The sequence below is a fragment of the Chelonus insularis genome, unplaced genomic scaffold (genome assembly GCF_013357705.1).
Source record: "Chelonus insularis isolate UGA/USDA-ARS -01 unplaced genomic scaffold, ASM1335770v1 contig_23_pilon, whole genome shotgun sequence".
Taxonomy (NCBI): Eukaryota; Metazoa; Arthropoda; class Insecta; order Hymenoptera; family Braconidae; genus Chelonus; species Chelonus insularis.
The window spans coordinates 1,062,459-1,082,956 of NW_023276443.1; the positions used below are offsets into that span (position 1 = coordinate 1,062,459).

At 27.9% G+C, this 20,498-nt stretch overlaps 2 protein-coding genes across 2 annotated transcripts; one reads left to right on the top strand and one right to left on the bottom strand.

Moving 5' to 3' along the window:
• Positions 1–13,677: 13,677 nt before the first annotated feature.
• LOC118064536 (uncharacterized) lies at positions 13,678–14,666 on the bottom strand. Its single transcript, XM_035079215.1, has 4 exons — positions 14,526–14,666; positions 14,303–14,452; positions 13,992–14,144; positions 13,678–13,913 (listed from the first exon to the last, which is right to left on the bottom strand). Exons 1-4 carry the CDS (start codon positions 14,568–14,570, stop codon positions 13,773–13,775), a joined length of 489 nt encoding a protein of 162 aa, XP_034935106.1. The 5' UTR covers positions 14,571–14,666; the 3' UTR covers positions 13,678–13,772.
• Positions 14,667–15,333: 667 nt separating this feature from the next.
• LOC118064585 (uncharacterized) lies at positions 15,334–18,385 on the top strand. Its single transcript, XM_035079271.1, has 5 exons — positions 15,334–15,446; positions 17,178–17,259; positions 17,344–17,441; positions 17,524–17,635; positions 18,200–18,385. The coding sequence occupies exons 1-5, from the start codon at positions 15,390–15,392 to the stop codon at positions 18,295–18,297; spliced, it is 447 nt and encodes a 148-aa protein (XP_034935162.1). The 5' UTR covers positions 15,334–15,389; the 3' UTR covers positions 18,298–18,385.
• Positions 18,386–20,498: the final 2,113 nt, after the last annotated feature.

Here is a 20,498-nt window from a genome sequence, read left to right on the forward strand (position 1 = left end):
TCTATATCTGAGCAAAACAAAGGGAAAAAATTGAAAAATAAATGAGTGAGAGTATAATGAATACAAGTGTATAACGAGTAACGTTCAATAGATATTTGATCGTATGAATAAGAGAGAAAAAAAAGAAATATCAATTTCAGCACACACTCACACACATAAATCGCAGGCAGTCGAGAAATTTTTTTTAAAAATATTATTATTTATTATCTAATAACAAGTAACAAGCAAATATGAATAAGAAAAAATGAAACAAGTTTTTATTTTATAAAAATTAATAACATCAAAGAATAAAAAGCCAAATAAATTGAATATTGAACCCAGTGCCTCTCAGGAATTCATTTAGATTAATCTTACATCCTTTTCATCAACTATTTCATAGAGTGAAAGTGAAATCATTATACATAATAATGAAAAATTTCATCACAAAATATAAATGGAAATATGAAAATTGTGTCATGTTTTTGAAGTGATTTAGCTGAAAATGCCGAGTATATGTGTTCGTTAGTTTTGACAAAAAAAAATGTATGTGATAAAAAAAAACTTAAAAAAATAAATTCTTTCTATGTTATTTGCTTATGAGTTGGTTGGATATATAAAGCGCTACTTAAATCTAATTTATCGTTGTCGTGTAAGTGAAAAGTCTTTATTCCATGAATTCACTTTTTACATTAAAAATAAAAAAACGATTTATTAATCAAACAAAAAATTCATTTCATTTTATATGAAATTTTTATTTGAAAAGTAAAGATAAATTATTTAATGCAATAAACTTAAATTGCATTACAAATAAAATTAGTGTTTTATACAATTTATCAACCATTAATAAATCGTTTTTTCTTGTATAACAAGAGTTTATGTTATATTATAAAATAATAAGTAGTTATTTAACAAGAAATTTATTGGTAATAATTTCAGAAAGTCTTTAAAGATAAAAAGAAAGGAAAAAATGTCATTAAATTATTACCACTGAATTTTAAATATTTAATTATCAGTTTGAAATATGGATTGGAGTGAATAATTATTATTGTTTGTTATAAATTGTGAGTACGAGAAATTTAGTATACTCAATTGATTCACGCTCGTTATAGATAAACACTTTTTCCTTCATTCCTTGCTATAATGATACAAAAAAAAATGTCCCTTACCAATTCGTTGACTCTTGTATACTCGTTGACTCTATGAGCTAAGTATAATATAATTATCGTCATTTATAACTAAAAAAGAATTATAATTGAATAAAATTTAATTAAAACGAAAAAATTGTTATCGATCAAACCAATTGGTTATCGATTCATTAATTATACATATTGTAAATATCGGATTGCTAAATGATTGCGAGTTGAATTATTTAAGATTTTGAAACTTCCACTGGAAAATAATATATTTTTTTTAATTACACCGTCATTAACAAACTTTCTTTTAATTTATACGTGGTAAGAAATGTCAGCTAAAAATTACTGTCCTAGAACTGAAACATTCCAAATGACAATGTTGTCTTATAAATTAATGTAATTACTGCAAATCTCAAAATTTGGAAGTGTTTTAAAATGACGTTACCTATTTGATTAACATTGTAGTCACTTTTTAAACACTTCCAACCATCTAAACAGTGACTACAATGTTAATCAAATGGGTGGCGTCATTTTAAAACACTTTAAGTGTTTTAAATTGAAACACTACGATTTGCATGCATTATTTTAATGCGGATACGTGTGTTAAATATGACGTCACCCATTTGATTAACATTGTAATCACTTTTTACACACTTAGATCTGCGTTAAAAGTGACTACAATGTTAATTTAACACACTTATCTGCTGGCTGAAATTTACAGTGACGAAAATTATTTATTGGCATCTTATGTTTATCTTTAAAAATTAATATCACTTTAACTAATCATCGTGGAGGCTATTGGATAGGCTAATTCTATTCATGCCACAATTCTCTAACAATCACTGCAATTCGTAGTGTTTTATTTTGATGCACTTGGAAGTGTCTACAAAATTACTGTAATGTTAATCAAATGGGCGACGTCATTTTAAAACACTTTGAGTGCATTAAAATAAAACCCTACGATTCACAGTGATTAGTTGCCCTACAGTTTGATCTCTGAAGCAAAATTTTAAAAATAATTAATTGCTTATCGAGACTGAATGTAGCATTTTTTATTTTTTATTCATCGAAATAATAATTTTTATGAAAAGTTCATTGATTGTGCTATTTAATAGCTGGCATGCCAAATTATTTTTAGACTTCAAGTGATTTTATTAATTGTTATTAATAAATATATTTTGGAATTTTAATCAAAATGACACCACTTGTCAACCAATCCAACAGAACAGCTTTCCAATTTTAGCTCAGTAATTTCTGCTACCTATTTCTCTCTATGTATCAATCAACAATATTACCACATCCTTCACATCTCCACTTCATTTCCGCCATTATTTTATAAAAGATATTTTTTAAATAAACAAACAAAAATGAACAAAAAAAAATTGCTTAAAATAATAAATAAATACTGTTATTACTAAAATATATTTTTTTTCGTGGAAGATTATTGCTTTAAGTCTATCTCTAAGTAAATCAATTATCATACTTGCCGTTGGGTATTACCTATGATTATGATTCCATGTAAATTTCATTATTATTATTATCATTGCCGTCATGATGATTGAATTTGTTAAATTATATGATGCGTGTGATTGATGTTAAATGATATATTGTAATGAAAATGAATGATTGATACTTCAATTATGTTTTTTTTTACAAAACAACGAAATAAAATTCGCAAAGCATTATGAAAATAATAATAATATAATAATAAATGTAATAGTAATAATAATAATACCATAGAAATAATTAAAAATAAGGTATAATTGATAAAATCATTATAATAATAATATTGATCTGTATATGACTCAACTCTCTCAGTCCATTTGTTCTATGTCTGTATCTAATTGTTCAAACTACTTTCTGAACCAATTGGCTGTTTGCTGTGCGAGTGTGTGTCCATTGTCCGCTGTTGAGTTTAGAAAAATTAAAAATAAAAAAAAGAATGAGGGAAGGTTGAACAAATGATGTCAGTCATCAATGAATTTAAATAATTTATTAATATCAATTGTTAATTTATAATAATAATTATTTATAAAAAAAAAAGTAATAATTATTCTAGATAATTAAATAAATCTATCTAGAATAATTTATAAAATTGTTTAAAAAACATTGAAATAATTTATCACCCTTATCAATAACTTTATTGATTTGGTACCGAAAGAAATAATTGTTTATATTGATGATAGATATCACTGAAATTTCTCATACGTGATTCCGCTCCCAAAATAAAGATATCTGACATAAGAGAGAAAAGAAAAAGGGAAATAATGAATAATAATAAAAACTAAATAATAATAACAATAATAATGAATAACAATGATAAATTGGAGTAACGTTTGAGGGTAAAACAGATGCAATTAATCAGAGAATTAGCCAGTGAGGCAAGAGAAATAATTGTAGCACACGAGGGTGCCATTTGTAAAGTATTAATTACTTAATTAAATGCCAATACGCTATAACGAAAGATAAATAATAATATTAATGATAAAATAAATGAATACAACAATTATTGTATGAATACAACAAAACTAAACATATTTATAAGCTAACGTCTACATTCTACACGCAACTATCCATCGTATGTAAAACGATTTAAAATAAACGAGTGGTTAAAATTATTGTTTAAAAAAATAACAAATATCATTTGAGTATGTCAACTTCAATCTGAGAAATAATGATAAAACCTTTGCAGCAAAGTTAGTTTAAAAGAAAAAAGAAGAAGAAGAAGCAGTATTTAGAAAAAAATTATTGAAAAATAACAAAAAACACATGAAAATATTTTACTTTAAAAAGAAGAGATGAAAACGATACTGGGATCGATGCTATCGGCTTTTAATATATTCCACCCTCTTTTTTTTCAACTACCTTTTTTTAAGACTCCACCGTTCATGTTTTCGTATTCAGAACAATAAAAAAGCTTTCTCCTATCGACAGCCTTTTGCAACCTTTTGATTTGGCTTCTGATCATCCTAGATACGAGGGCGATGATACAGGGAAGTGAGGCGAGAAAGAAAAGAAAAAAATTATTGCATCGTCTTAATTTCTATGGCATCATTTTTTATTCTTCTTTAAATATCTTTTAATTAATTTATTTGTTTTCAAACAAAGATGTTTTTTTTGTAGTGACGATTAGAACCTTTTTCTTTAGTTCGTTCCAAGTATGTTCCACTTGCTGTGAAAGAATGAGGAAGAATTGGAAAAGGAATCAAGCTCTCCCTAAGACCAGCTTGGAATTCCGGAGTCCATTGTCGTGCTACAACAATGCGTAAGTATGAAGTCTTAAAATTAAAAAAGATTGGATTTTGCAGATGATTTCATCTAGAGGGTGAAATTGACATGCTTTCAACCTGTCGTTGCTTATAAAGATTTTTAATTATGTACTTAAATTTTAATTGATTTTTTTCATTAAGTTAGAATGGAAAATTTAATTACTTATCAAAAGTTCAAAAAAACGTACACAGTGCAAGCTTTGATCATTCAAAACAGAATCATTCATTAATTACCAACTAGTATTACTATAAAAGGTGTGAACAATCTTTTAACATTTTTATTTTAATTTGAAAGCGTTACCTTCGTTTTTGTAAAACAATTGATAATGAATTGAAATAAATGTAACTAAATGTTATTACTGGAAACAAAAACATAAACAGAGATAATTTTACTCATCAGATGATATGAATGGAGTTTATTTTGGTACTGATGCTTATCAAATTCATGATTATATGATTGTTTCCATCCATTTCATCCATTCAATATTTTAATTCCAATCAAAAGCATTCACTGATTTTCATCAAAATCGATAGAAAAGTTTTTTATTTCAACGCATTTTGTTTATTGAAATTCGCAATTTTGCCATCTTTTGAACTTTTTTATTTATAACAAATCATAATCATAAACAAAATAGAATTATTGACTACCGTATTGTATTAATATTTATCTAATTGGTTAAAAATATTAATTATCAAATTAGTAGAATCTATTTCAAGTATCTTTTTACTTATTCTAGAGTCTTTTTGTAAAACAATGGCTCAACCAGAACCAGATTTGTTTGAACTTATTTATTGTATGATTTAAATAACTTTCAAATAGGAAGTTGAGAACATAAATATTTAATTAGACTTTAAAAGGGTTTAAAACAAATAAATTCAATATTTTTTAATGATTGAAATTTTTCAATTTATTTTGATCACAAATCAAATAAAAGTGACTTTTTTAAATGCAAAAGCAATTTTGGCATAACCACAAACATTCTCTTTATCGAGATTCGTTAAAATCTCGGATTGTTTGATCAACTAAATTTCGATTGTCCATCCCAACTCTCACTTGATTAAAGTCGTTTGGTCAAACTGAGCCCACGAGTGTTGTGACCTGCAAACAAATTCACTGAAATTTATCAAACATCCACAAGAAGGTTCACTAGACTAAACAGAGTAAGAGAATGTGGGAGAGAAAGAGTGAGAGAATGCAAAAGGTTGTAAGGGTAACATTCAACAAGGGACACATGGTGCGAGGGAAAGTTGAAAAAAATGTTATAAAAAAGGTAGGCGAGAGAGTTCACAGTTTTGAATGTGTTTGCATCGGTTGCAGCAGTCGCAAGAGAATTTATTTGAATATTTCTTTCAACTGTGTATACCGTAAAAACGACCTGAAATTTTAATAAAAACTCAACATTTACAATGAAACTGTAGAAGTAGAGATGTACCTTTGAAGTAAATAATAAGAAAGATTTTGCTAAGAATTTCAATCTCAAGTACCTAATCAAATCAAACTACAGAAAATTTGCCATCTCCAATTATTTTATGTACTTACATCAGTTTAAATCTCTCAGACAAACTTTTAATATACATTCGATCGCTGAAAACTTTTAATACGATTCCCTGGAATTTTCTAGAAAGACTCTACACTATATTGATCGTAAGTATTATAGTTTTTTTCTCTTCAAATATTTTTATTTTAATTATCAAGAAATTGATTGGGGCATTTCAAAATCAACTTAGGTTTCTTTTCAGGTGTAATTAAAGAAAATAGTGGCAAAAAAAGTCTAACAATTAGGGCCCAGATGGGACCTAATTCGAAGAACTTTATTAGAACTTCTTTACTTTCTGCAGCTTTGAAAAATTTAATTTTATAATTGTTTGTACAAAAATTTTAAACCTGACAATAACACCTAAATTCTCGAGAAGATTTAACTCTTTCAGTCTTGGTAGTTAGTGTCATCAACCACTTTTTTTAAATTAAAATACACGATGTCTAGCGAAGTCTTAAGTCCTAGATTTTTTTTCTGCTCTTTATGATACTTGAATCATTAGTAAAGCTTGAACGAAGATGAAAATTTTAAAATTATTGCTAATGTAAGAGCGTGTCTGAAAGAGTTAATAAAAGCATGATAATTTTTTAAAACATTTATGTCAATTAAATGCCCGAGTCAAAATATAACACTTATTTTCATCCTATTTTTATCCTACGACTATCCTTTCTTAAGGTTTAACTTAAGATGAACAAATCCTAGTTAAAGTCGGAATACGCAAAAAATCAGTGTTTTCGTAGGACGAAAATTTTTCAATTTTATTCTAAACTCATACTAATTTTATCCTAATTTTCTTTTTCTTTTGCCTTAGCTTCATCTTACTTTTATTTCATACTTTACCTGGTTTCAATCTAATTTCATTTGAGATTCGGATAATTTTTATTCTAATAAAAACATTATTATTCATAATTATTTATTTTATTTCAATTCTAATTGGGCTGTCCATCAGCATTGACATCATATGTATTATTAAAACAAGTATGACTGTAATGGGAGTTATTATAATATTGACCATGTTCATATTTGAAAGAGCAGTTTCATTTAATTCATTACTAGATTGTAACAAATAATTTATAACAATTCAATTTGTAATAAATATAATTTTTGGAGAATTAATTCATTATATGAATCGTGACTTTATTCCAACTATGTCCATAAGTACTTCTAGATAGAAGCAGATCAATTTATGAGGTTAAAATCAGGCTATTTTGTCTGCATCCTAATTTTTACCTACTTCAGAAGGATAAAAACAATATTAGGAATAGAAGGTTTAAAGTAGGCTTTATCATCCTAATTTTTATCTACTCAAAAAATAAAAAAGAATAAATTTAGGATAAAAAGGTTGAATCTAAGATACAAAGGATAGGAATCGTATGAGAAGAATAAATTTAGGTGTTACATTTTGACTCGGGTGATGACAAAAATGTAAAGTAAGTGATGCTACGCTGAAAAATGGATTTCCTTATAGTTAACATGTTATGTTTATAGTTAAAATTATATATTAACTATTAGTAAATTTTATTTCAATTAAACATAATTTTTTTTAGTGTGCGCTTATTAGAATAAAGACGATCATCCTTTAAAGGATTAATATGGCATCACGGAACATATTAAATTTAAGTTTCTCTAGATTGGATCATGAAATTAGGGAGCGTAAGTAAATCAAAAATTTCCAAAGCCTAAGATAAGTCTTTCCAGTTTCCTGAGACTCAATGGTTAAAAGAGGAGAGTAATTCTATGATCAAAAGCACATTGCCCACATTATTTTCCTGTAACTGTGTTGTAATTTACAATTGTTTAAAATAAACTTCAAAGTTTATTTTAAAGGAAGAAACAATCGTTTCCCAGTTTTAATAACTAGCTGCTCTTCTAATACCCCTTAAACCTTATTCTACATTTATACTTAATAAGTTATTCCACTTTAGAATTGGTTTTATTATTCATAATCCAAAAAGTTTGATTAAATTGTCCATACTTCTAATTTAGTTTCTATAATTTATTATTAATAGTAACGTTTTGGTGGCAATAACGATTATTATCAAGCAATCTGATTATCATAGAAATGTCATCTGAAATATAAAAGAAAGGGCAATTAATGAGTTAATGAAAACTTATTTTCAATGTGAAGAAAAACCTGAGACTTGTTTTCATGTTTGAATTTTTGAATTATCAACAATTAATTATAAAATATTAATTATTTTTTATGAGTTATAAATAAAAGTGAACTTACAATCAAAGTATAATATATTTAAATAAACTTATTTATCAGTTTCTATTTTTCCTTTTATGATAAAAAAAAATAGGAATTAATCGTTTGTGTAGAGCTGTTGTTTTTAACAGTCGTCAAGTTTTATCTCGATGACTGATAATTGAGTTGATAAGAAAAGGGGTGAAATAGAATAAAATCAAGAAAACATGTGAATAGTCGTTGCTATTGAGGATCAAAGCGTCGAATTGCTTGTTTCAACATCTTACAAGAAAGTCTTAGACATTTGAGTTGGGTCAAAAGGATCTTCCGAGCCTTTACGTATCGATACGATCACTGAAAATATATCCTGACCAATCAAGAGACTTCCGGCGTTGTCGAAGAAGCGAATTTTCTTCTTACTCTGTGCTTTTTATTGCTTTTTTTTTCTTTCTCCTTTTTTTTTTCATTCTTTTTTGCTTTCTTCAGGCTCCTCACACTCAAGTTTTCGGTTCTGAAAGCTACATCGAGCAAAGCTCCTAAAACGAAGCTGATTTGGAGCATCCTCTCATTCACGAAAAAGCTATCGAAGCGAAATGGTCGGACGAGGAAGCGAGAACCAAGGAAAGGAAATAGATAAAATAAAAAAAATAGATATATATGTGAGGGAAAAATTTTAGTTATAGTCTGCTATATATCTCAATTCAATTAGAGTGGTAGAGATAAAGGGTCAATAGACTGATTGGCAATTAAATCTGAAACAAGATTCAGAATTTACTTTGCGTTTTATTAAAACTCACAACTCATCAGGCTGGAAAAAGATGAAATGATGATCAAAAATACACAAAGATTCATGATCTTTTATTGATTTTTCATTTTCATCCAATAAAATCCAAAAAAATCAACTATTCATTGCGATTTTATTTTTAATATTAATTATGAATTATCTGCCATGTCAATGTAGTCCAGTAACAGTCGTTCAAATAAGTTGAATAATTACTTAGTACATAAAAAATGTGTGCTAAGCAAACTAGCAATTTACTTTTATCATAAGTGTCATTGTGGCTCATATTTTTGTATTGAAAGATAAATCAAGTATTTTATCTGGAATATAATTTGAAACGACAATAGATCATTTTAAATGTTTTTTTTTTTAATGTCAATTGGTAGCAGGAAGTGATGTTTATTAGTATTGAGATTAATTGAAAGTTGTTAAAAAAAAGTTTAATATAATTAACTACTGTTTTTAATTCCAACTTTAACTAAATAAAAATTAAATTTAACCATGAGAGGTAATTGTTCTACATTTAATTCAATCGTTATTCTACTATCTCCATCAACACTAGAATCCAAATCTAACTCTATTGTTTGTAGTTTAATTATTTCATTTATGCTCTAAAAAATCTTCATGTTAAACTATTGACAATCAATAGCAATTATTTTTAACGAATAATTAGTATCAATTTTCAATACAATTTAACTATTCTTTATTTAGTCCCTATTTACTTTAACTACACATACATTATTTTTTATCTTGTCACTCTAACTCATAACGAAATCTTTACTTTAAACAGAAAACGTTGAAATTTAATTTTTAAATAAATATATTTATGTTAAAGTACATAAACAATTGATGATTTACAGCATTTTGAAATTACAACTTGTCTATTTATGCATGTAAAACAGAGAAGAAATAATATTTTTATTGTCAAAATTGGTTTATTATCCATAATTTTACACTTTTTTTAATAGCAGATAATCCATGATCGTCGATAAAAGGTAATTGAAATTCATTTAAACGTAAGCTTAAGCAAAGAGTAATAATCCCATTACTTACCTTATAGATTTTAACGAGTGAAAACATTTTTCAACATCACTTAGACACTATTAACCACACGGTTAGGATGTAAGCATGCAAGTATTAAGTGTAATTACATAATACCGTTGAGTTTATATAATGGCATATTATCAGTATTGTAAAACATACATTTTATTTTATGGTTCTGCTATATTTTTATGTATTGAATTTATAATAATAAACGATTTTTTTTAATCATTTAATCTGGATTATTAAAATTATTTTGATTTCTCTTTTTCAGTGATAATTGTTATGTATAATTCGGTTTATTTATTTCATTTGAGATTCATATGAAAGAAAAGTATTGGTTAGCTAATAATAATGTTGAAGAATTGATGCATATTCTGGTGATAACTTGTTCATTTTTATGCATGCTATGCACACGCTTTTCTGTTTTAATTTGAATTTTTTTTAAAGCTTTATTCGTGTCATCTACTCGAGAAAGAAGGATTCAGCACTTGATTTAATCATCACTATTGAGAATTATAAGGAATGGAAGTGGATTTAATAGTTAATTAAACAAGAAAAAATATCATTACTAATCTGTTTAAATCAAAAGATTTAGAAGTATATTCTCACAGACTGAAAAGATTGGACGAGCTGACAGATTTTTTACTAAGACGATAGAATAATCTTCAAGTTCAAATTAATTATAAATATTTTTCAATAAATGATATAAATATTTGTAAAACAGTCATGCCAACTTGGCCTAAAACATAGTCTCATCATAAGCTGGGACAAGTGTGAACTATTTATACATGAAGAAGTAAAAAAACGTTTGGGTAAGAAATGGATTGCTCACACTATCAATTTTTCCGGTGATGCCTAATCAGGTCTTCATTACGTAACTGTTCGTCGAGTAAAATTGGTCTGGAGTCAATACGACTTTTTGTTTTTGTTTTGTTAAGATATTTTAGATAAATGACATTTAAAGTCTGTTTCGATAAGGATGTATAAAAATGAAACTTATGATCAAATATTACCTTGAAATTTGTCACACATCTGAAACAATTTGACTTACGTTCATTATTTAATTTTTGAAGTAGTAAACCGATTACTTTTTTACAAAAAAAAGCTTTTGAAAATCAATCGTAAATACATTGGTATTATAGGAATACGAGTATTCCCTTCATTGAATTGATATTTATTTTAATAAATTTATTGGTTGGTAATGAAAAAATCACTAACAATATACATGAACGACGAAAACACAATTCGAATTTCCTAAATTCAAGTAAGGCTTCTTTTTTATTTTTTGAGTAGATAAAAATTAGGATGATAAAGCCTACTTTAAACCTTCTAATCCGAATACTATTTTTATTCTTCTGAAGTAGCTAAAAATTAGGATATAGACAAAGTAGCCTGATTTCAACCTAATAAATTGGTCTGCTTATATCCAAAAGTATTTATGGACATAGTTGAAATAAGGTCACGATTCACATAATGGATTAATTTTCCAAAAATTATATTTATTACAAATTGAATTGTTTTAAATTATTTGTTACAACCTAGTAATGAATTAAATGAAACTGCTCTTTCAAATATGAACATGGTCAATATTATAATAACTCCCATTACAGTCATACTTGTTTTAATAATACATATGATGTCAATGCTGATGGACAGCTCAATTGGAATTGAAATGAAATAAATAATTATGAATAATAATGTTTTTATTAGAATAAAATTATTCGAATCTCAAATGAAATTAGATTGAAACCAGGTAAAGTATGAAATAAAAGTAAGATGAAGCTAAGGCAAAAGAAAAAGAAAATCAGGATAAAATTAGTATGAGTTTAGAATAAAATTGAAAAATTTTCGTCCTACAGAAACGCTGATTTGTTGCGTATTCCGACTTTAACTAGGATTTGTTCATCTTAAGTTAAACCTTGAGAAAGGGTAGTCTTAGCATAAAAATAGGCGTTATATTTTGACTCGGGATGGGATACCACATTAAGCCTACATTGGTAATATGACGCTTATTATATCCCTGTTGGGACCAAGTGAGGAAAGCCTAATTAAGGCAAGTTTAGTAAATGCAAATAGGATTTAAATAAAAAAACTATGTTATGTGGTTATCTCATTTCCTAAAACTAATATACGAATCTGCATTTATTAGAAACATTTAGCAATTATTTATGTTACTGACTTTGAAAAGACAAAATTTTCAAATGAGAAAAACGAATGTCCTGTAAAAATTGTCCTGTCATTTAATCGTAGTACACTTCACAAAAATAGTAGAATTTATCTTGCAGAATGGTAAAATTATTCTTACAAGATAGGAATTTGTTAGGAAAATGATAAATTCGATCAATTATGAATATTCAATAAAATAAAAAATGTATTGTAAACCAGAAAATAAATATTTTGAAATAAATCAATTTTTAAAGCATCTTTCATTTGCTTATTTATCCCTCTCTATGTCCTCTGTAACTTGAAGCTTTTCAATAGAACAATACGAATAGTCTCCACGTGTCTTGTTTCCCAAGCGATATTGCAATGCATTCCGACTCTTCCACGCTTCAGGATCCAGAACTAGAAGCTTGTATTTCATCGACACGGGTATTTAAATTCTTTCTTTCACTTTCCTCACAATTTCTTCACACATATAAACTTTTTTTCTAAAGGTATAGGTACAAAAGTCTTTGGCAATTCTACGCTCAGCATCAAGTCATATTACATTTTGAAATTCCTTTTTGGCTTTGAATGATAAATTCTCGTATATCACGCCAGGATATATTCGTTTTCGTCAACAGCATGGTATGTAGAGAGGAATAAAGAGAAAAGAGTGAAGTAGTTTGTGACATGAAGCGTGTTCGATGCTAGAGTGAGAGACAGATAGTCTGCTACCCCACACAGAATTAACATGAAAGTCAAGCTGCAGGGGAGACTCCCTTAAATCTTAACCTATCGCCTCGTAAACCGTCCAGATACTACTAGCGTGTACGTCGTGACTGCACAGGGTTACATCTCCGCTTCCCTTCCAATCGAAATCGATACACTGAGTCCATTCACCGCGTTCACGAGCCACTCTGACAGGCACATAAATTTCGTGGCTACCAAGATCGATGATCGTACCAATTTCTATTCTAAAGAGACAGACTGATAATTGCATACCAGAGAAATTGAGCTTAAATGGTGTGCAGTAATTATACTAGAAAATACCTTCAACAAATCCATCAATATTGTGGTGGTATTTATTGAGTAATTCGGTCCTTAAAAAAAGAATGAAAATCACAACTACATTTGTTGGAAATCTGTGTTTAATGCTGAAGGTAAGGTTTTGTTCAAGTGTATTTTAGCAGCTTTCAAGTAGAATGATCTAGAGTTAGAACGAAGATGTTCCAAGCATAGATGATCATCAAGGCTGAATTGAGAGCCATGTCAGGAATGTCTGTGATTTTGGAGAGGCTTCATCAGAAATGTAATGCCTCAAGACATAGGATCTTGATTCAATTAACCTATGAGGCTCTACTGAAATTGCCCAATCGTTGACTATCAAAGAGAATTTTATCCTATTTTTAAGTCAAACGTTCCACCAATGTCCACCATATGACATACCTCAATGAATTTTAAGTTAGTCTTGATAATTATTACTTATACCTTAATATTTTCTAGCTCGCTTTGTTACTTTCTCAGTAACATGGTTTTAGTTTTAATGATGAGAATTAGACTCACTTTGAACTTGAATCTTAATAAAACATACTCAAATGTATAACCAAATTAACCGGATCTTTGAACACTTTTTATTTATAATCAATTACATATTTTTAATGTCAAACACACGTGATTAAACGATTTTTTAATTATTTATTTGACTTTATTCAAATATACTTCACCATACAGTACTTGTTGCATATTAAGACAAAGTAATATTGTCTCCACATCCAAAGCATCTGGTCCCAATTCTGCGCCCTCAAGTCTGAATTCATCAGGTACTTTATAGTCTCCCTAGAATTCATAAATCCATCAATAAGAACACTTGGTGATTAAATATGTTCCAATTTTATCTAATGAAAAAAGTCTTACAGGCATCAGTGGACATGATGCATCTTTACTTGCTAGAATTCTTAGTGCAACATTCATAGCAGCACCACTTGGAGTTGAAGGATTGGCATCACATGATGTAATTTTTCCTTTAGTTAAACAATTACCTCCTTCATCTTGGTATTCATATTCAACCTACCAAAAGAAGCATTGATTTATTAGTTGTACAAAGCAAGACTGGTTCATTCTTAACTTCACATTAGACCATGGTCAACTAGGCTGATCTAGGGTTGGACCAGTTTTGTTTTCAACTAAAGAAAGCTAGCAATAATAGAATTCTTATCATTTTATACCTCAAATGGCTCCACGAAAAGAGGTTGCATTACTGTAATACTGTAGATGGATGATGCATCATTAGCAGTGTAACCACTTGAAGCATCAACTAACAATGATGATTGATTTTTAGACTCAAGACTATATATATCTCCGTCGTACGTTGTACACTAAATAAGTAATTGCTTTGTTATTAAATCGTATAAAACAAATATCAAATCAGTATGAGATATTAAAGCTTACTTGAGCAACAACAAAAATAGAAAAAAGGAGTAAAATGACTTTCATGATAAAAATATTAGAACAAACGATGGAAGTAATTTCAAAATTCTAACATGCAAATTTGGTGTTAGCTATACTTATAGCTGTTCCATGTGATAGCATTTGGACAGTAACTGTTATCGTTACCTCATATCGTTATAAATAATTATTTTAATAAGTTTAAACGACTAGGCAATTTTCTCATATAAAATTGATAACATTGATAAACCTTGAAATTTTAATTACTTTTGAGGTCATTTATTACCTTATTTTGTTTGTTTTTATTTTTTTTTTGCATTTAAAAGTATATAATAATATGCAATATTTAAAAAAAAGCATATTAGATTTAATTGGACTTTTCTAAATACAATAAAAATTTAAACTTTGCACATTCGGTGTTGACGATAATGAAATTAATTATGATTAATTACATAATTATATAAAAAACAATGTAAAAAGTAATAATTACTTTTTTTCTAATGAAGAGATTTGAAGGTCAAATATGACATGAATTGATGATTCTACTGACTCGTAAATCGCAACAATTAGAGCTAACGGAAGTTTGAGGCTCTGTAGAGTGTTAACTGTAATAAATAATTATTTTGATACAGTAAAATTTAATTAACGTCATGTCATATAAAAAACATTAGAAATTGTTTTATCAATATCTCTTACATGGTTTTGATGAATTTTTTCTTCCGGGTACGTGATTTCTGGGATTTTTTTTTATAAATGCGAGATTTAAATCGGTTATTTTTTTCAACTATAAATATGAGTTTACTTCCGTAAATTCAACTTTTTACTCAAATCTATTCGACTTGTTGGAGAGTAAGAGTATTTGTAAAAATGTACAAATTTTTGTCATTCTGTTTGCTCGGAATAGTTCTTGCTTTTGCTGTCGTTGTAAGTATTAAGTTGACGTATAGAATTTTAAATATTTATTTATCAATAGATAATTATTGTATATTATGTTATGTTAAGTTATGATTTGAGAGGCTTTAAAGAGACAATTCTCAAGTGATTGCGTGTGTGTTTGATGATGTATTACGCTTAACATTCTAATCACTTCGAGTGTTTGACGAAATATGATGTTGTATAAGAAGTCAAACTTCAAAATGGTTGTCCCTTGTAATTATTGAGGGAGTACAACAACAAATTGTTTAATGTTATGATTAGAATATGGTAGCATGAATTTTAGATTTTTATGATATTTATTGTGTCTAAAAATATTTTCGCAATAGAAAAATTTAAACACATTTACATTGCTTCAGAAGAAGAATAGTATATTACGACCCAAGGCTAGAAAGCTGAATTTTCCGACGTTAAAATAAACATAATATTCATGTGGATAACATCCTCAAGCCATTCGTCATCTCCTCAATAGATTAGTTTATGTTTCCGAGCCACGAAAATCTTTCAGTTAATCGAAGTACGCATTGAGTCAAGCAGGCCACAAAAGTCGTTGTTTCGGGATCGAAATGCGGCCAGGAAAGCTATACTTTCGGCCAAGGGATCAAGAAAAATAATTTTTTCCATTTTACTAATAGTTGTAGAGTCATTCATTGCAAATCCGGGAAAATTCAAATGTTTAGTAATAAAACGCTTAAAATGTTTAATAATTAAACACCTAAATGTTTACAATGTTAAACGCCATAATAAAACTATAGCATTTTTGTCAACAGCGAGAAGTGATTAAAATTCGCGTACAAAATTACAGTAGTTTATATATGGGGTTTAAGATTGTAATCACTTTAAATGTTTAGTTTCTAAACACTTAGATTTACAGTGATTGAATGTACATTGAAAGAAGAGATTTGTGATGGTGAAAAAGATTTAACTTTGATTAGGTTTTATCAGGTCGTAAAAGAAACGACAGAGGTTTTAAACAAGTTTATAAATGGTTTAATAAGGTTTCAAGCAGGTTCGTTCAAAAATTGAGTTGTTTTTTTCACTTTAATTCATTGTTTTCTAACGTTTGAATAATATTTGTTTATAATGAAATGAGTTTATAATCAATTATCTATTTAAATGCGATTAAATTATACAATTTCTGTGGATAAAAGCCTTCATGTAATTGAGTGGAATAAGAATAAAAATAGGGCTAAGAATGAGAAATACGCATGCGCACAGCCATAACAACAGAACAAAATTGATGCGCATGCGTATCCCTCATTTTTAGCCTTATTCTTATTTCGTTTAAGATTATGAATTCTTTCGTGACCTTAAATTTGTTTTTACTTCACTTTTAACACTGTAAGCTTTAATAAATTGACACGTTCAACCTGGTAAAGAAGGGCAAAATGCGTGTGAGCATGCGTACAAGCAAATTTTGTCATTCAGATAGTGCATGAGACCTTATTGCCTCTAAGCGGGTAATAAAATCTAACTTCACGTGGGAGTATGACAAAAATAAATTTTGTTTTGTATATTTATAAGTTATTTTTTTTAATGGAAACGAATCTCTTTCATGTGTATAATTCAATGATTTCCTTCATTTGTTATATAGTATCATGATAATACTAATTTTATTTGGCTAGGATGAAATGAATTGTTGGTATGGTTGGACGCAACATAACTACCTTTACTATTAAACTGACATAATTAACTAAAAATGATCCCTTACGTATTTTCAAGACCTCAGCTGAAAAGCGTACATTGTCTCTTCAAACACTGCTAATTACAGCTCACAAAATTTGTTTACAAAAAGAAGAATCCGGTAAGATAAATAAAAATTGATAAAAAAATATCGAAGCTCAGTGATATGTTCGAGTACGAATTAATTATAAAAAAACCATTTCAGCTAAACAGGAATTGTTAGGACGAAATGAAATGGATGATATGACTGAAAGTGATATCCATCGATGCCATCATGCTTGTGTCTGGGAAAACTCTGGATTGGTACAAAATATCTTATTCAATCACAATTTTTTTATCAATAATTTTCAGTAAAACAATAACATCAAATTTATCCATATTTTAGTTTTCAAACAATACCTTTGATTTAGAAAACATGATTCCTACACCACATGAATTGCCACATCGTATCAAAAGGATATTTTTTCGTACCATTCTCTACACATGTGTTGGCCACAGTAAGATTTTTCACAAATATTAACTCAGTCGATAATCATAATATTTTATCAATATTACAAGAAACTGATTTACATTAATTTATTTTGACATATCATTACTACTACTTTGATAACTCAACTGATATAAGATGCATTTAATTTAAATACTCATCACGAAAATTATTTTTATCATTAGTTAAATGAGATTTTTAATATTGATATTTAGTCATTAAGTAATCTTACTCTTTATAAATTAAAGCTTTAGAGTTTATTTATAATTATAACGTACAAATTGAATGCCCTCAACATCAATCAACTCAAAAATTCATTTTATCTACTGCAAATCTAAAAAAAATCATGACGTTTAATAATAACATACTTAAAGTGTTTAATAATAACACACTTAAGTGTTTATAATGTTGAGCACCATAAACAAACTATAGCATTCTGGTAAACGCCTAGAAACGTTTAAAATTAGTCTCCAATATACTATAGTTCGTTTATGACGTTTAACATTGTAAACACTTAAAATGTTTAGATTTTAAACACTTGAATTTGCAGTGATTGTGATGATTTTTTTTGCAGGTTATGAAATTGAGGACGAATGTGAGAAAGCTTCCACCTTTATGAGGTGCATTATTACTCTTGCTCAACATAAACCATTGCAAATACAGAAGAAGTAGATGTTAGGACAATGGAAATTTATGCTCGAAACATTTGTTGACAATATAAAACATTTTTGAATAATTTGCAGGAATATTTTACCTTTAAAGAGAAACAATTTGTAACTTTAACTAAATTCAGAATTCATAAATAAAAGAAAATTTTTATAATCAATTCAAAACATAAGATTCATCTTTCCTTAAGTCTCTAGAACCAATTTTCCCATCATTATGTAAAAGTATAAATATACCAATTTTCTTATGATTATGTGAAAGTATAAATTTAAATGAAAAAAACGTAAGACTTTTGTTAATAGCATAGTCATTATAATGAAAAGAAATTCTAAAAGAATAAAAATATGACAAACGAAATTCATTTTAATTTTTTTTCATTTTATTATTTTACCTTACATTATTCCATTCATCATACTTTTTTCCATTATCATTTCACAGAACTACGAGTCTCATTATCGATACTCTTATTAGAGTCTCTTGATAAATGAAACTACTTCCCATAAACGGGCGTTTCTTTGATCATCTTCTGATGTTCTATTTTTTCCCCTTGCGACAACCATTCAACCTTCTGGTCTGTATAGACTCTTTGGTCAGGGATAAATCTAATGCGTCCGGACGGGAATAAATTTTCAATTAATTATTTATCGACAAGACAAACGATCAATGTATTGATTTAGAAAAACAAAAAGTAAATGTATTCAAGAGATATGAAGTTGGAAAGTTTTCAGGAAGCCAGATTTTCAATTATGTTCAGTGAAATATTCTACGAATAGTCAGCCAGATTTTTTTGTTCAGGAAAAATAAAATGGTAGATTTATTTACAACTTTTTTTTTTATTGGACCTTCATCAAATATGAAATAAAAAAATAAATTAAACGATTAAGTTAATTAATCGTGATCGTAATGAGTCAATTGAATAATTATTCAAATTTTAAAACCCAAGAGTCAAGTATTTATTGGGTAATTGAAATAAATGCCGAATAAAATATTCAGTACATAATCAACTCGAGATTATTTATTAATCCTTGAAATCGTAAATTTTTGAGTGGAAGTTAATGAGAGTTTGAATTGTATTGATTTCGCTCATCCATAAGAATATTCACTAGATCAAAATCAAGTCTCCATCAAAGTTCTATTGAAAATTCCAGTGACATTCACAAGCAAGGATGATCTAGCGAAGAACCTAGCTCTAATGGCCATTAAAAGTTGTTATGTCTTTAGCTATGTTTGGTAAAAATCTGAAATACAGGAAAGTTAAAGAAAAATTTTAAAAAAACAGTATAATTATTGACTGACACAGTGGTCAACACCCTATCAGGCATAGCCAAGTTTTTCTTTCAAAGTATACCTTCGATCTTGAACAACATGTTCAACTTGAGAACTTACGCAGAAGAATTTGCTTAAGAGTCTTGCTCAACGAGATAAAGAGACCCGAAGGGTAAGAGACTTAAAATCAATACTCCCAAAGCCCCTGAACTCATAAGTTTAAAAATTTCTTTCTCTGCATTGTTACTTATTTCTATTTTATTTTTGTTCTTTCAAAATGAAGCAAAATTTTTTATTCAACTTTAAAGACATGGAAATATATATGTAAATTCACCAGTGAAATATCTATCCTATGTTTTTATTTTTCATTTACATTAAAAACTTGAAAAAAACTTTTATTATTCGTTTAAATTGCTTGCAAATTTTTTCTTTGAAAGATAAACTGAACTTTAATTTTATGAAATATATATATTTTTTTTTCTTCCTTTACAAATGAAATAGTTTTATTATGTTATTTTATCATAGCCATCAGCAACTTAACTTTAAAATTAAAAAGAAATTCAATAAATATAACAGTGATTTCCATTGAAACTGAGTTGAATTCATTGACATCCTGTAGATATTTTCATTCATGCAAGGTGACATGGTGGAACTATCAACGATGTGTCAAATTGCCAACCTGGTGGTCATTAATCGAAACCAATTCCAATGAGAGGTACTAATTTGGCGGAAAGTCGTACGAAAGAAAAATGAAATACCGAGGACAGATAAAGTGTGGTAAGTTCATGGCACTCTGGTAGCGTTTTTTTCTATGGAATACAGTTGACCACATCAGTTTAGTTTGATAATATTGGAAGCATGCGTGTTCAAATATTTCTACCATCAATATATTGATGAATACATCAATCAAACTAATGATAAATAGAAATAAAACTTATTGC

Coding starts and splice junctions, on each gene's coding strand:
- LOC118064536 (XM_035079215.1), bottom strand. CDS start 14,570: ATGAAAGTCATTTTACTCCTTTTTTCTATTTTTGTTGTTGCTCAA. Junction 14,145..14,302: donor TTTTCGTGGAGCCATTTGAG/GTATAAAATGAT, acceptor TTCTTTTGGTAG/GTTGAATATGAATACCAAGA. Junction 13,914..13,991: donor CATCATGTCCACTGATGCCT/GTAAGACTTTTT, acceptor TATGAATTCTAG/GGAGACTATAAAGTACCTGA.
- LOC118064585 (XM_035079271.1), top strand. CDS start 15,390: ATGTACAAATTTTTGTCATTCTGTTTGCTCGGAATAGTTCTTGCTTTT. Junction 15,447..17,177: donor TTCTTGCTTTTGCTGTCGTT/GTAAGTATTAAG, acceptor CGTATTTTCAAG/ACCTCAGCTGAAAAGCGTAC. Junction 17,260..17,343: donor TTTACAAAAAGAAGAATCCG/GTAAGATAAATA, acceptor AAACCATTTCAG/CTAAACAGGAATTGTTAGGA.